Source organism: Carlito syrichta, unplaced genomic scaffold (assembly GCF_000164805.1).
Source record: "Carlito syrichta isolate Samal-C Ts95f unplaced genomic scaffold, Tarsius_syrichta-2.0.1 Scaffold314047, whole genome shotgun sequence".
In the NCBI taxonomy this organism is placed as follows: Eukaryota; Metazoa; Chordata; class Mammalia; order Primates; family Tarsiidae; genus Carlito; species Carlito syrichta.
This window is the reverse complement of record NW_007258143.1, coordinates 431,237-444,870: the sequence shown is the minus strand read 5'-3', so window position 1 is coordinate 444,870 and position 13,634 is coordinate 431,237. Positions and strand designations below refer to the sequence as shown.

The following is a 13,634-nucleotide window of genomic DNA, read 5'->3' as shown; positions in this document are numbered from 1 at the left end:
CTTACTAAATATTTAAAGAGTAAAAAGCAAGCTGGGTTTTAAAGAAGGCAAGGATGTGGAATTATCTTGGAGGTGTTAGTAGGTTAGTGTGAGAATTGGGGGCCTGGGCATTGGCCAGCTTGTAGCAGATCATGGGGCCTCTGGGAACCTGGAACCTCCAGGAACCTAGAAGTGCTGATGGATGGTAATTCTTAAACTGTCTCAGCATAATCTGTAATGTGGTCTTACACTAAACCTAAAATACTTCCCTAGCTTCTGTTTAGCTGCTGAAACAAAAGGAGAGAGGGAAGAAGAGCTGCAGCTTCCAAACACCACTGAAAGTATCTAATTGTATCCTTCCTACCACATGAATGTTCAAAGACTACATTTGACATCATTGCTGGGTTGTAATCTACCAAGTAATTTGCAGGCTCTTAGGAAAGTTCTATCAGATTTGCTAGAGTAAATTATTGAGGTTGTTAATTCTCACATGGACATGGATAGTTAATGTTGAAAAGTAATGAACCAAAGATGCATTACAGATTTTGCTGTGTAAACTTTTCAAACCATTTGTACCATTAATTAGACCTTTGCTAGAAAAGCCCGCCTTTTGGATAGGCAGCTGATGTAGCTGGGTGGTGGGGGTCTAGGTGGCCACATTGTATCTGTCTTTATATACTTAAATGGATGTGTTTTCAAATTAAAACAATTTCATAAAGAGTTGAGGCCAAAATAAAAGAGCTGAGGTCACTTTTCTTTTTCTTTTTTTTAAGCCTAAACTGAGAATCGTGGCTATTTTAGTGATTAGTCTCGGCTCTTCCGCAGCTCAAACCGCTGGAAACTACATCTCCCAGCATGCTCTGAAGTTGGTCTGACCTCATCTCAAATGGCACCGTAGGGCAACAAGGATGGTTAGTTTTGCCCTACTTATTTGTGCCGTAAAAAATCGATCCTAATTGACAGCTATTTGGATTTTTATATCTGAATAACCCCTTTTATGTAACATAGTCACTAAATGAAGGGGTTCTGGCCCGGGAAGTTCCATCCATTCCTTCAGTTGAATGGGGAACAGGGACAACTTCGGGGCGATCTCAGGAATAGGAGGGAATGTTGACCAGGGAGCACCACTGCGGCCGATCAGAGGAGCAGGAACTAGAGCCCCGGCTGAGTCCGAAAAAAGCCGGATCTGCACAGTGGCTCCGCAACGGTTGGAAGTGGAAGATGGAGGAGCAGGAGGAACCAGCGGACGGTGGGCAGTCGCTGCCTCCGGTTTATATCTATAGTCCCGAGTATGTCAACATATGCGACTCCCTGGCCAAGGTCCCCAAACGGGTAAGGTTGGAATGAAAGACCGTGGGTTTTGGGGGTGGGGGTGGGGTCGGTGGACGAGAGGGCATTAGAAAGCGGAGAGGATCCTGGGCTGGGCGAGATCCTCTGAAATTCGGTAGCTGTTTCAAATACCTAAAACTGTTTCGGGAAGAATTGTGCCCAGATAGTTTTTGAAAACACACCGTGTCTCTGCGGGGCATCCAGTGGACAGGTGGGGAGGGGACGGGGAAAGGGAGGGTATGAAGTATCCGCTACTTGAGGTCGCTAAAGTCGTGGGACTGTAAGCTGCAGCGGACTGTAAGCTGCAGCGGAAAGTGTTCCATTACCTGCGCAAGGCCCTGTAGTTTTCGCTTGAATTACTTTGATACTTTGTATCTGTATTGTGTAAAGTATACTGTAACTGTTAAGTAACAGAAGGGAAGAGAACCGAAACAAAGTTAGTCCCTTTGTTCAGGATGATGAAGGTGACCGGATTTTGCTGAATTAAACTTTTAAGAGAAAATTTTCTGCTTTTTTTTTTCCTCCGCGAATGTTTTTAGGCCAGCATGGTACATTCTTTGATTGAAGCATATGCACTGCATAAGCAAATGAGGTAAGTTGTCTTTCAGCGACATAGCCCTGAAGCTAGGTGTTCATAGCCTTAATATCCTGCTTTACAGTGGGGCTAATTAAAAAGGGAATCGTTCCTTTTTTAAATTTTAGCTTTTTGTGAGAGTATTCAGTGTTTGTAATCTGCCTGTAACCCCGTGAAAGCTCTTGAAGAACTAAGAAAACGAAAAAAGTATACGAAGCAGTTAAGGTCCATTAGGAATAGGACTTAAATGCTGGGTGGAGAAATATCCCAAGGATAGGTACATTGTGGAGATTTTGAGGTATGTACACTTGAGTTCTAAAACCTGTCTAATAGAAAAAGGTATTCAGCTGAAAGGTGCTCCATTTTTTGTTTGTTTGTTGTCTAAGCCAGATCTGAGGCTGGGGGTTCAATTTAAGATTTGTAGACAACCCACCACACCAAACTTTAATGGATAAGGCTGGAGACAAGTCAAGATCAAAGCAAACTGTTAAGGCCAAGCCAGAATTCAAGAGAGAGAGCTAACTATTTCTTTCAAAACATGAGCTTGCTATGTATTGCTGTATTTGATGTCATGATAAGAGCACATATAACCCTGTCATGTATAGGATTACTTATGACATTTTCAGTCAAATAGATGAGTGTCTACACTAGCTGATGTGGTATGTTTCATTCATCTCCCAGAAAATAGTGTAATAAGCTTTCAAATTTAATCCTTAGTATTAATAAAATTGTTCATTGAGTACCTTTTTTTTTTTTTTTTACTCAGAGTCTTACTCTGTCACCCAGGCTGGAGTGCAGTGGGGCATGATCACAGTCACCACAGCCTCGACCTGCTGAGCTCAGGCGATCCTTCCACCTCAGCCTTTCAAGTAGCCAGAGCTACCGGCACATGCCACCATACCCAGATAGTTTTTTGACTTTTGGTAGAGATGAGGTCTCGCCAAGTTGCCCAGGCTGGTTTCAAATGCCTAGGCTCAGGCAGTAGTCTCACCTCTGCCTCACAACGTTCTGCGATTATAAGCGTCCATGACCATGCCCAAGCTCTTTTTTAGGAATGTTTTTCAACCATTTTTGAACCTATATGGTTTGGTAAACATAGTAAACATATGCCTTTAATTCAAGTTATTTAACATTTCAAAAAATTATTTTGTGACAAGCAAGATATCAAAACAAAGCAAAATTGTCTGAATTCCTTGCCATCCAATAGGGATGCTTTCAGTAGGTGTTTTAACATTTAACAAAATAAATTGGAAGGGTGCTAGGATAAGGAACTTTTAGGGCTGGGAAACATGGTCCAAGAAATGTCAAACTTTTATTTTAATAGATAGATGTTTCACCTCTGATGGTGTAGATGTCTTTTCTTGAAGAAGAAGCAAGAATCCTTGGCTCTTAGCTATCTACTTAATTTTTGTTCTGAGACCATAGTATTTCTCCTGGCCACCCTGGTGATTGTGGTAGTCTGTACAGTCTTGGTAATTCATGATAAACTCATAACTGTATTCCCACTTAGCAAGCATAGCAAACCACTGCTGCCTCCCTGTGGTCTAGCTCAGTGCTCCTTCAACTTGAATGTGTACATGAATCACCTTAAGATGCATCATCTTGGTAAAACACAAATTCAGATTCAGTAGATCTGAGGCAAGGTTAAAGTTCTTCTAACATGTTCTCAGGGGTACTGCTGCTGCTGGACCACAGACCACCCTTTAAGTGGCAAGGGCTAGAGAATGGGTAGTGGCAGCTGTGGGGTCAAGAAGAAGAAATGGGGAATAGCCAGCTAGAGATAAGAAGTGGTAAGTCCTTTTAAGTTCCTTTGTTCCCTTATTCACTCCTATGTGTCACTCCTTGTGAGAAGTATGGTGAGATATTCTGAATGAAGCCCAGTTCCAATCATTTTGCCCCCTCGTTCCTTCCTCTCAGAGACAGATGTGTGAGACAAAGCATAGAAACTTTTCACATTTGGGGTTGTCTGTCTTTTTATTCTTTAATATTAATAATGGTACTTATCCACAAAAGCATTTTTTATTTGTTATTCTTTAATCTTGGCACAAGTCCCATAAAGTTTCCCAGTTTACAGATGAGAACTGAGCTACAGAACAGTCAACTTACCTGAGGTTATAGAGCTAAGTAAGTACATTTAGGATAGGAACCCAATTATCTGACTCTAAATTCAAAATGATAAAATAAACATAATAGCCAAAAGGATTATGTAGCCCAATTATAGCAACTGTTTCAAATGAAAATATCCCTGCCTCCTAGTGTCATGAAATTTGTAATTTACAGAGTAAAGTTTGACACCTAATTGTTTAACTTGAATATAATTACTTACTTGTTTTTAACCACCTATAAACTCAAGGGAAAATCCATATTCTTACCCTTTATTAATGGAGCTATTACTATAGATATGAGGAAGTGAAGACTATACAGTACAGTAGAGGAACAGAATGTGTTTAGGACTTCAGTTCACTGGAACCAGGAGCTGGGGGTTGTGTTGTCTGCTCAGACTGCTGGCTCCTGCTTCTAGCTTCTGACATATGCTGGGTCTGACTCACTTTCTCTCTCTCTCTCTCTCTCTCTCTCTGTCTCTCTCTCTCTCTCTGTGTTATTATTAGGATAGTAAAGCCCAAAGTGGCCTCCATGGAGGAGATGGCCACCTTCCACACTGATGCCTATCTGCAGCATCTCCAGAAGGTCAGCCAGGAAGGCGATGATGATCATCCGGACTCTATAGAATATGGGCTAGGTAAAGTCATGACCAGGCAGTGATAGGAGATGAACAGCCCTCCATTTGTAGATTATAGTACTTAAAGGTTTTATAATTTGTATGATGTTTTTAATTATGAAATAATATGTTATCTGTCAATCTTAATCTCTTGGTTTAGCCACATATACCTCACTAAACAGGCAAACCATGTGAACTAAGCAAAACTGGATGATGGGTCAGATGGAAGAAACTCTTTCTTAGCTTAGGTCCTAATGGCAGTACTCAGATCTGGCTGTATATATGCCAATTTCGCTGTTCTGTGACCTTATTAACTTGAGTGTAGATTTATGTTCTGGCTAAGTTTTCCACTTTATCTAATCTGGCTAAGTTTATCACTTTATCATGAAACAACTGCATTTTTTAATTGTAAGTGACCAGCAGGATAGTCTAGAGAAACAGTATGGTTTAATAGAAAGACATTGGAATTGGGGTTAAGAGACCCAGCTGGGTCTGGGCCTGGCTCTCTGTGACCACCAAGACATATCACCTCTTGGGCTTGATTTTTCCATCTTTAGCATATGACTGGTTTGTCATGAAGGTTTATCCTTTCTGGCTCTAACCTTTTAAAAATTCTTTCCCCATTGTTGGAGATGTTTCTGTCTCAATTGGAGCTGATGTTAGTACAGTAGCTTTTTAGTAGATTATATGATTGTAGCACCTCAACCTATTCCTTCTCTTTCTCCAGTTCATCTTATAACAGGCTCTTCCAATTCTCACCCTAAGGTTATGACTGCCCAGCCACTGAAGGGATATTTGACTATGCAGCAGCTGTAGGAGGGGCCACAATCACAGCTGCCCAATGCCTGATCAACGGAATGTGCAAAGTAGCAATTAATTGGTCTGGAGGATGGCATCATGCAAAAAAGTAAGAAAATGACCTTTCTGCTTTCTGACTCTTTCCTTGAGTCAATTTCTCAGTTATATAAACTCTTATGCTTATTATATTGACATTAACAGAGAGACATATGTGTGTATTGGCACTTTACAAAGGCATTCTGAAGAGATGCAAGTGAAATAGAAGATGATAACCTAATGTAGTGGAAAGCACACTATTGAAAGTCGGGTCACCTGGGCTGTGTGCCTAGATTTTTGCTAACTTGGCTAACTGACTTGAACAGATTAACCTCTCTAGGCTTTAGTTTCTTCATCAGTAAAATGGACAAGACAAAGGATATAACTAGACAGTCTCCAAGTTCCTTTTCAGGTTCCTAGAAATTCCTCTGTTCTCAAGGAACTTATACTCAAGAAACATTAACAAAATTAGATTATTAGAACAAACAAACATTAACAAAATTAGAGCATCAATTATGGTACCAATGGAATATATGTGTAAGCTGAAGAGACTTAGCAGTAGGAAGAAATTAATCATTGAAGTCTTGGGAGAGAGGAATTTTAGAGCTAGTTCTTGAAAGAAGTGGGAAACAGAATTTTGAATAGGTGGATAATTGCTGAAAATAGATTTAAAACAAAAGGTTGAAGTGTCAAGAAAGGGGCTCATGCTTCCATCTCTAAGGAAAGTGGCAACCTGGAGGTAAATGTATCTCAAAGGCAAAGGCCTTAGGGTTCTTCTTAGGCACTTCTTGGGGTTAGGGGAAAAAAGTCCTTTTGGAGTTTTGTATTAATATGTTGAACCACAATACTCTGACAAGGACTGCTAGACTTTCTTTAGCATTTGCTATCTTGTTTGATATGTTTGTAGAACTTAATACATATTGGGGGAGAAGGATTTTTAAAACTCTGAATTTATCAATGTGCTGTCTGAGTGAAATAAAGCCACTGTGGTAGTAAATGCCGATGCATCATTCACAAATCAATTGTTCATGCAATCGACCATGGCCTTGATATTCTTAGGTGCTCTTGAGTCAAAGGAAAATAGCACTTTGTTTTTCAGAATAAAACACAGCACAATTTCAACACATGCAGGTTAAGATAATAACATGGAATTCTTTTCATCAGATTGACAGATTTCTTGACCAAGGAACTCCTTGAAAAATTTACTGCTAGAATCTACTACTTAGGCAACTGAGGAAGGCAACCAATGTTTTAGTAATGAGTTTTACATGGTCTTAAAAACAAGACAGATGCCTGCCTTTTTGTTTGTTTGGCTGGTTGAGTTTTTTGTTTGGGTTTATTTTTGGTTTTGGGTTTTTTGTTTTGTTTTTTGTTTGAGTTTTTTTTTTTTTTTTAAGTTCAATATAGAGACAGTGATTGCTAGGGGGAAAAAATGACCCTCTCTCCTTCAAGCTACGAAATGAAAGGAGAAAAACAAGTTCCTCTGAATCCAAGATTTTTATGTCCTCTTGAGTTTAGCAAGCTGGGAAGAAACACAGTGTAACTTCATAGAAAATGCCTGTTACTACAAGTAGATCTAATTTATTATGTATTTAAATTCACTGCAGCAGGGTCAATTTGCAGTGAAGTACTCAGATACTTGTCACCTCTTATTGCTGTTTTGCTACCAGAGGAAGCGCACTCTGTCTTGAGCCAACCATGACTGCTTCTGGGCTGCATGCAGGTACAGACATATCCACATATAATTGCCTTAATTGTTATGGACAGCTTTCAGCTGATCCTGCCTGAAAAAAGACATGCCTGTAGTAAGTGTAAATTAAAGAGAGTCTCTAGAGATTGTCCCAATTTAGTTCTGAATTCCACGGTGTTCTTGGCACCTCTAGAAACTCTCTGTAGATAGATTGCAAACTTCAACCCACAAACTTACATGTAGCCGGCATTTACCTATTATAGTTGCAATATTTGTTTAAACCTCCCCATCCCCAAATATAGGTAATGATTCACACATGCCATTTATTCATTGAACAAGCATTGATTAAGTACCTACTGTATGTCAAACATATGTTTATTATCATTAATAAGCAGCTATAGAAATTGAAGCAAGGTATATTTTTTTACCCTACCAAGTTTTGAAAAAAAAAGTCTTTATTTCAAAACATCCAGGTACTGGCAAGAGTACAGTGAAATTGGCACCATTGTTTTTGAAAACTTCGAAAGTGTTAAGAGTGGAAAATATCTTCTTACCTATTGGCCCAGTAACAATATTTTTGGGAATCTATTTTAAGGAAATAAACTAATGCTGCCCTCAAGAAATTTACATCTTAGGAGTAAGACAACAAATAATTGCACCTGAAAGCTAAAGAAGAGTGATTTTTCAAAGGAAATTCTGCAAAAGAAGAGTAATGAAGGACTAATGCTATTAGAAATTAAGCATACAAAACTAGAATAATGAAAACACTAGCACCACTGGTATAAAATTAGACAGATATGTTATAGTACATCCCTCCCCCAAGAGACTGGTTATATATAAGAATTTAATCTATTATAAAGGATGCACTTCAAGTGAATGGGAGTGGAAAGAACTGTTCAGTCAATGGTATTGTGACAGCTTGTAGCACTTATACCCTTATCTCCTGAAATAAACTCATATAAGTGTCAACTGGATTGAAACATTAAATATAGTTGGGTGCAGTGGCTCACGACTGTAATCCCAGCACTTTGGGAGGCAGAGGCAAGAGGACAGCCTGAGCCCAAGGGTTTGAGACCAGCCTGGGCAACTTGGCAAGACTTTGTTTCTACGGTAAATCAAAAAATTAGCCAGGCATGGTGGTAAGTGCCTGTAGTTCCAGCTACCTGGAAGACTAAGGCAGAAGAATCATTTGAGCCTATCAGGTCAAGGCTGCAGTGGCCATGAGTGTGCTACTGCACTCCAGCCTGGGTGACAGAGTGAGACTCCAACTCAAAGAAAAAAAAAGAAATATTAGATATTTTTAAAAAGCAAATTTTAAAAAACTAGAGTGAATGACTATTTGTTGAACATCTAAAGGGGAACTGTTTTTTAAAGGACAAGGCAGGAGGATCATTTAAAGCCGGGAATTGTTTTTTATTAGGAAGTAATAGAAAAAAATCACAAAGGAAAAGATGAATTCTGACTGAATAAAATTTTGGAATCAAAACAACTTTGAAATTTTTCTGGCTATTTTAAAAATAAAATCTAAACACAGACTGACAAAGTGTGATCGGTTTATAATATTGACTGACAAAGTGTGATAGGTTTATAATATCTAAGTCGTTCCTACAGTATAACATATAAGAAATATGGATGAAGAACATGAATGGACTATTTACAAAGGAATTTAAGTATACCTGGAAAACATGAGAAAATGTTCATCACTATTAATCAAAGGAATGCAAATTAAAATAACTAGGTAAGCCTCTTTTTTTGAAAAAAATGTATTTTAAAGATGTGGGGTACAGTTCAGGGGTAGGTATACAAATGATTTCTACGCAGGCACCCTTGATGAGGTGTGCCTCCCCCTGGCAGTTTCCCACTACTGCCAATCCTACCTTCCCTTCCCCTGGCAGTTTCCCACTACTGCCAATCCCTTTCTTATAGTATTATGGTAATTGTTCAAGGTCCACTTATGAATGAGAATATGTGATACTCAGTTCTTTGTTTCTGTGATAGATCACTCAGTATTATAGACACTAAGTTCATCCAAGTTGCTGTGAAGTTCATAATTTTGTCCTTCTTTATGGCTGTGTAATATTCCGTCGTGTACATGTACCACATTTTTTTCCAGTTCTCTTTTGATGGGTAGCATGGTTAGTTCCATGTTTTTGCCTTTGTGAATAATGCTGCAATAAATATGCATGTGCAAGTATCTTTTTCATAGAGTGATTTGAGTTCCTCCAGATAGGTAAGCCTCTTTTTAAACTTGTATTTAACAGGATCAATTTACTAATAAATATAGTTTGGTTCAACACCTTGAGAAAGCACTTTGGTAGCCAATGTATATTAAGGCTCTTTGATCTAGTAATCTTACTTCTGGAAATGAGTTTTTAAAAACACTTAAAATATGGAGAAAAATACCTATTTTCATGAAGATGTTTATTAGTGTTATTTATAAAATTTAAAAAATTAGCCGGGCTCGGTGGCTCAGCCTGTAATCCCGTGCCTTTGGGAGGCTGAGGTGAGTGGATTGCCTGAGCCTGCGGGTTCGAGACCCGCCTGGGCAGCGAGACCTCATCTCTACAATAAATCAAAAAATTAGCTGGGCGTGGTAGCACGCGCCTGTAATTCCGGCTACTTGGAAGTCTGAGGCGGAAGGATCGCCAGAGCCCAGCAGGTCGAGGTTGCGGTGGCTGGGAGCGGCCACTGCACTCCAGTCTGGGCGACAGAGTGAGATTCCAACTCAAAAAAAAAAAAAAAATTTTAAAAATTAAGAGCCAATTGTGATGGCTCACCTGTAATCCCAGCATTTTGGGAGGACAAGGCAAGAGGATTACTTGAAGCCAGGAATTTGAGACCAACTTGGTCAACCAGGTAGTAAGACCTGGTTTCTTCCAAAATATATAAATAAATTAGCTGGGCATGGTAGTGTATGCCTGTAGTCCTAGCTACTCAGGAGGCTAAGGTGGGAAGATCCCTTGAGCCCAGGAGTTTGAGGCTACTGTGAACTGATGGTGCCACTGCACTCCAGCCTGGGTGACAGAGACAGAGTGAGACAAAATTTTTTTTTAATTGAAATAGCATGAATGTTTATTTATAAGTGAATGGTTGATCCACTCTGTAGACTTTTATGCTATTATTTTAAATGATGGTTATGCAGATCATGGGGCATTTCAGAAAAACACTTGATGTGTGTCAATAAAACAGCAGATCTTAAAACACACTGCCATCATGACTTTGTAAGGCACATGTATGAGGAAAAAAGACAAGTAGAAATGATGATAATGATTTTCTTAGGGTGGCAGAATATTGGTGGCTTTAAAAAAATATTTTTATTTAGCTTTCAAAATTTCTGTAATGAGATTATATTACCTTTGCTGCTAGAATTTTTTTTTTTAGTCAGTGTCTAATTCACCCAGGCTAGAATGCAGTGGAATGATCATGGCTCCCTGCAGCCTTGACCTTCTGGGCTCAGGTCATTCTTCCATTTCAGCATCCTGAGTAACTGGGACTGCAGGCATATACCACCACACCCAGCTTTTCTTTTTTTTTTACTTTTTTTGTATAGACAAGGCCTCACTATGTTGCCTAGGCTGATCTCCAGCTACTGGGCTCAAGCAATTCTCCTGCCTTGGCTTCCCAAAGTGCTGGGATTACAAGTATGATCCACCATGCCTGAGCTTGCAGATAGAATTTCACTGAAATTAAAAGAGGTCAAAAAAATAGTTATAGCAAATACAACAATGGGTTAAAATATTTAACTATTCTAGTCGATTTTTTAAACACACTAGGATAAATGGACAAAAACACAAATAGACAATTCATAAAAGAGAAAACAAATAGTAAACAAGCATGAAAAATATTTTGTATTACCAATAACTAGATAAATTGAAATATTATACAGTTGACCCTTGAACAACATAGGTTTGAACTCCATGAGTCCACTTATATGCAAATTTTTTTCAATAAATACAGTTGGCCCTCCTTATGTGTGGGTTCCACATCCACAACCAAATACAGATTGAAAATGTGATACTCCCCAGATGTAAAACCCACATATAGGGAGGGCCAACTTCTTAGTATCTGTGGGTTTCATGGGGCCAACTGCAAGTATGGGCAGATTTGGGTATCCATGGGGCATCCTGAAACCAATCCCTCATGAATAACTAAAGACTCTATATTTTTCCCTCCTGCCAAATTTGGGCCAAAGTAAGGAAGACCTTTAATTCATAACATCGATTACTTTTGGTGATCTATTCTAAAGAAGCAAACAGATCTAAATATGGTAAAGACATGTACATGAAGATGGTACTTTCTCCCTTATAAAAAGCAAAATGGGGTGGGAAGGAGACCTAAATATTCAACAACAGTGGAAAGGTTAGGTAGTATACTGCAGCATATCCACTTGAAGGGATATTATAAAACCATTAAAAATGGTAGTTATAACAACTGCATAAATAGAAAATATGCCTATCTTATAATGTTGGTTTTGTTTTTAAAGGGCAGGTGGCTAAACATCAAACATTCACTCAGATTAGAGTCATGTAAAAAATATATACATATGAAAAAATCTTAGAAGTAAATGCAACAGCTGGGCACAGTTGCTCACGCCTATAATCCTAGCACTATGGATAGCAGAGGCGAGAGGACTGTCTGAGCCCAGGGGTTCAAGACCATCTTGAGAATCTTGGCAAGACCTTGTCTGTACAATAAATAAAAAACTAGCCAGGCATGGTGGCACATGCCTGTGGTTACAGCTACCTAGAAGGCTGAGGTGGAAGGATCACCTGAGCCCAGAAGGTCGAGGCTATGGTGGCCATGAGCGTGCCACTGCACTCCAGCCTGGGCAACAGAGTGAGACTCCTACTCAAAACAAAACAAAGCAAAACAAAAAAGTAAATACAACAAAATGATAACTGGCTTTGTGAGGATGGTGATATTGGAGAAGCGTAATATATATTTTTATATATACATACATATGCCCACATTTTTTTGTTTTCTATATTTTCTCTAATGTGATTACATTACTTTTATAGATAAAACAGTTTATAAAAACTGATGGAAACAAGACAGAAAGCAGTTACAATGCAATGTGGCCAGCATATGCTGGCATTACATATAAGGTAGTGTGGAATACAGAAGGAATAGAAATTTGCCTTCCCATTATTGGGGATGAAGAATTCCAAGCAGAGGGAATAATGAAAGCATGGCAGCAGGAAAGTATGGGACACTTGGAGAACCACAAGTAGTGAAATTTTGCCAGAGTGTAAAGGCAAATAGGGCAGGACCAGATTATAAAAGGTTTAGCCATGCTGAGGAGTTGGACTTTTTTCTGTGGTTCATGGTAGGGATTTACTGAAGAATTTTAGGAAGGATGGCAATGTACTGATTGGATTGGAGGGAACTGAGACTGGGGGCAGAGGAGGTTATCACAATCATTCATTTAACCAGCATTTATTAAGCTCCTGCTGTATGCCTGGCACTATGGAAACAAAGAGGTATACAGAAGGTTCTTATTATTCAGGAGCAGTTGGTATTGGACAAAAGGCCACTTATTGAATTCATTTAAAAGGGAGACCAGGCCAGGTGCAGTGGCTCAAGCCTGTAATCCCAGCACTTTGTGGAGCCGAGGTGAAGGGATTGCTGAGGTGAGGGGATTCGAGAACAGCCTGGGCAACTTGGCAAGACCTCATCTCTACAATAAATCAAAAAATTAAATCAGGCGTGGTAGCATGTGCCTGTAGTTCTGACTATTTGGAAGGCTGAGGCAGAAGGATCGCCTGAACTCAGCAGATCAGCACTAGGGTGGCCATGAGCATGCCACTGCACTCCAGCCTGGGCGATGGAGTGAGACTCCAACTCATAACAAACAAAAAAAGGGAGACCAAAATGTAAAATAGTGGAAGGGCCAGGGTTTGATTAGGATGCTAGCCTAAATAACTAAAAGTATTAAAATATCACAATTTTTTCTCATCTAATAACATTGAGTGCTAGATACAGCCACACACTAATTCTTGGAACAAGCAAAGAGTGTTATCAAGGATTGACAGTTTTTGTTTGAGGTCTAATTTTTCAAACAAAATTGCATAATATTTCAAGATGGTATGTTTTACTTCCTACAAACTTTTGCAGCATGATCATTAAGAAGGTTTTTTGCCAAAGTATTCAAGAGCTTCATCAGTTTTCCTGGGGGCTTCTTAATCACTTGATTTTCAAATCTTTCTCTTTTGAACCACTTTTAAATTATTATCTGTGTTTATTTTTCTCCTCTGCAATTGGGAACTGGCCTACCAGATCCTCATGAGTTTTGTGTGCTGAGTTCATAATATCCTGCATCTTTTTATAATTTTTTTTTTTTTTTTTTTTTTTTTTTTGAGTTGGAGTCTCCCTCTGTCGCCCAGACTGGAGTGCAGTGGCTGCTCCCGGCCACCGCAGCCTCGCCTGCTGGGCTCCGGCGATCCTTCCGCCTCAGCCTTCCGAGGAGCCAGAATTACAGGCATGCACTACCATGCCCGGCTGATTTTTTT

At 39.3% G+C, this 13,634-nt stretch overlaps 1 protein-coding gene across 9 annotated transcripts in view; it reads left to right on the top strand.

The window, feature by feature from the left end:
• The first annotated feature begins 863 nt into the window (after positions 1-863).
• HDAC8 (histone deacetylase 8) overlaps positions 864-13,634 on the top strand; it is a 280,351-nt gene continuing 267,580 nt past the window's right edge. For 7 of the 9 annotated variants that reach the window (XM_021718961.1, XM_021718960.1, XM_008070865.2 and 4 more), the window contains exons 1-4: positions 864-1,311; positions 1,848-1,900; positions 4,492-4,622; positions 5,367-5,508. In XM_021718961.1, coding sequence (XP_021574636.1) covers positions 1,087-1,311; positions 1,848-1,900; positions 4,492-4,622; positions 5,367-5,508 — 551 coding nt within the window. In that variant the 5' untranslated portion in view covers positions 864-1,086. Of the gene's footprint in view, positions 1,312-1,847; positions 1,901-4,491; positions 4,623-5,366; positions 5,509-5,600; positions 5,824-13,634 lie in introns of those variants that run through there. The other 2 variants (XM_008070868.1, XM_008070867.2) reach the window with 2 other exon arrangements.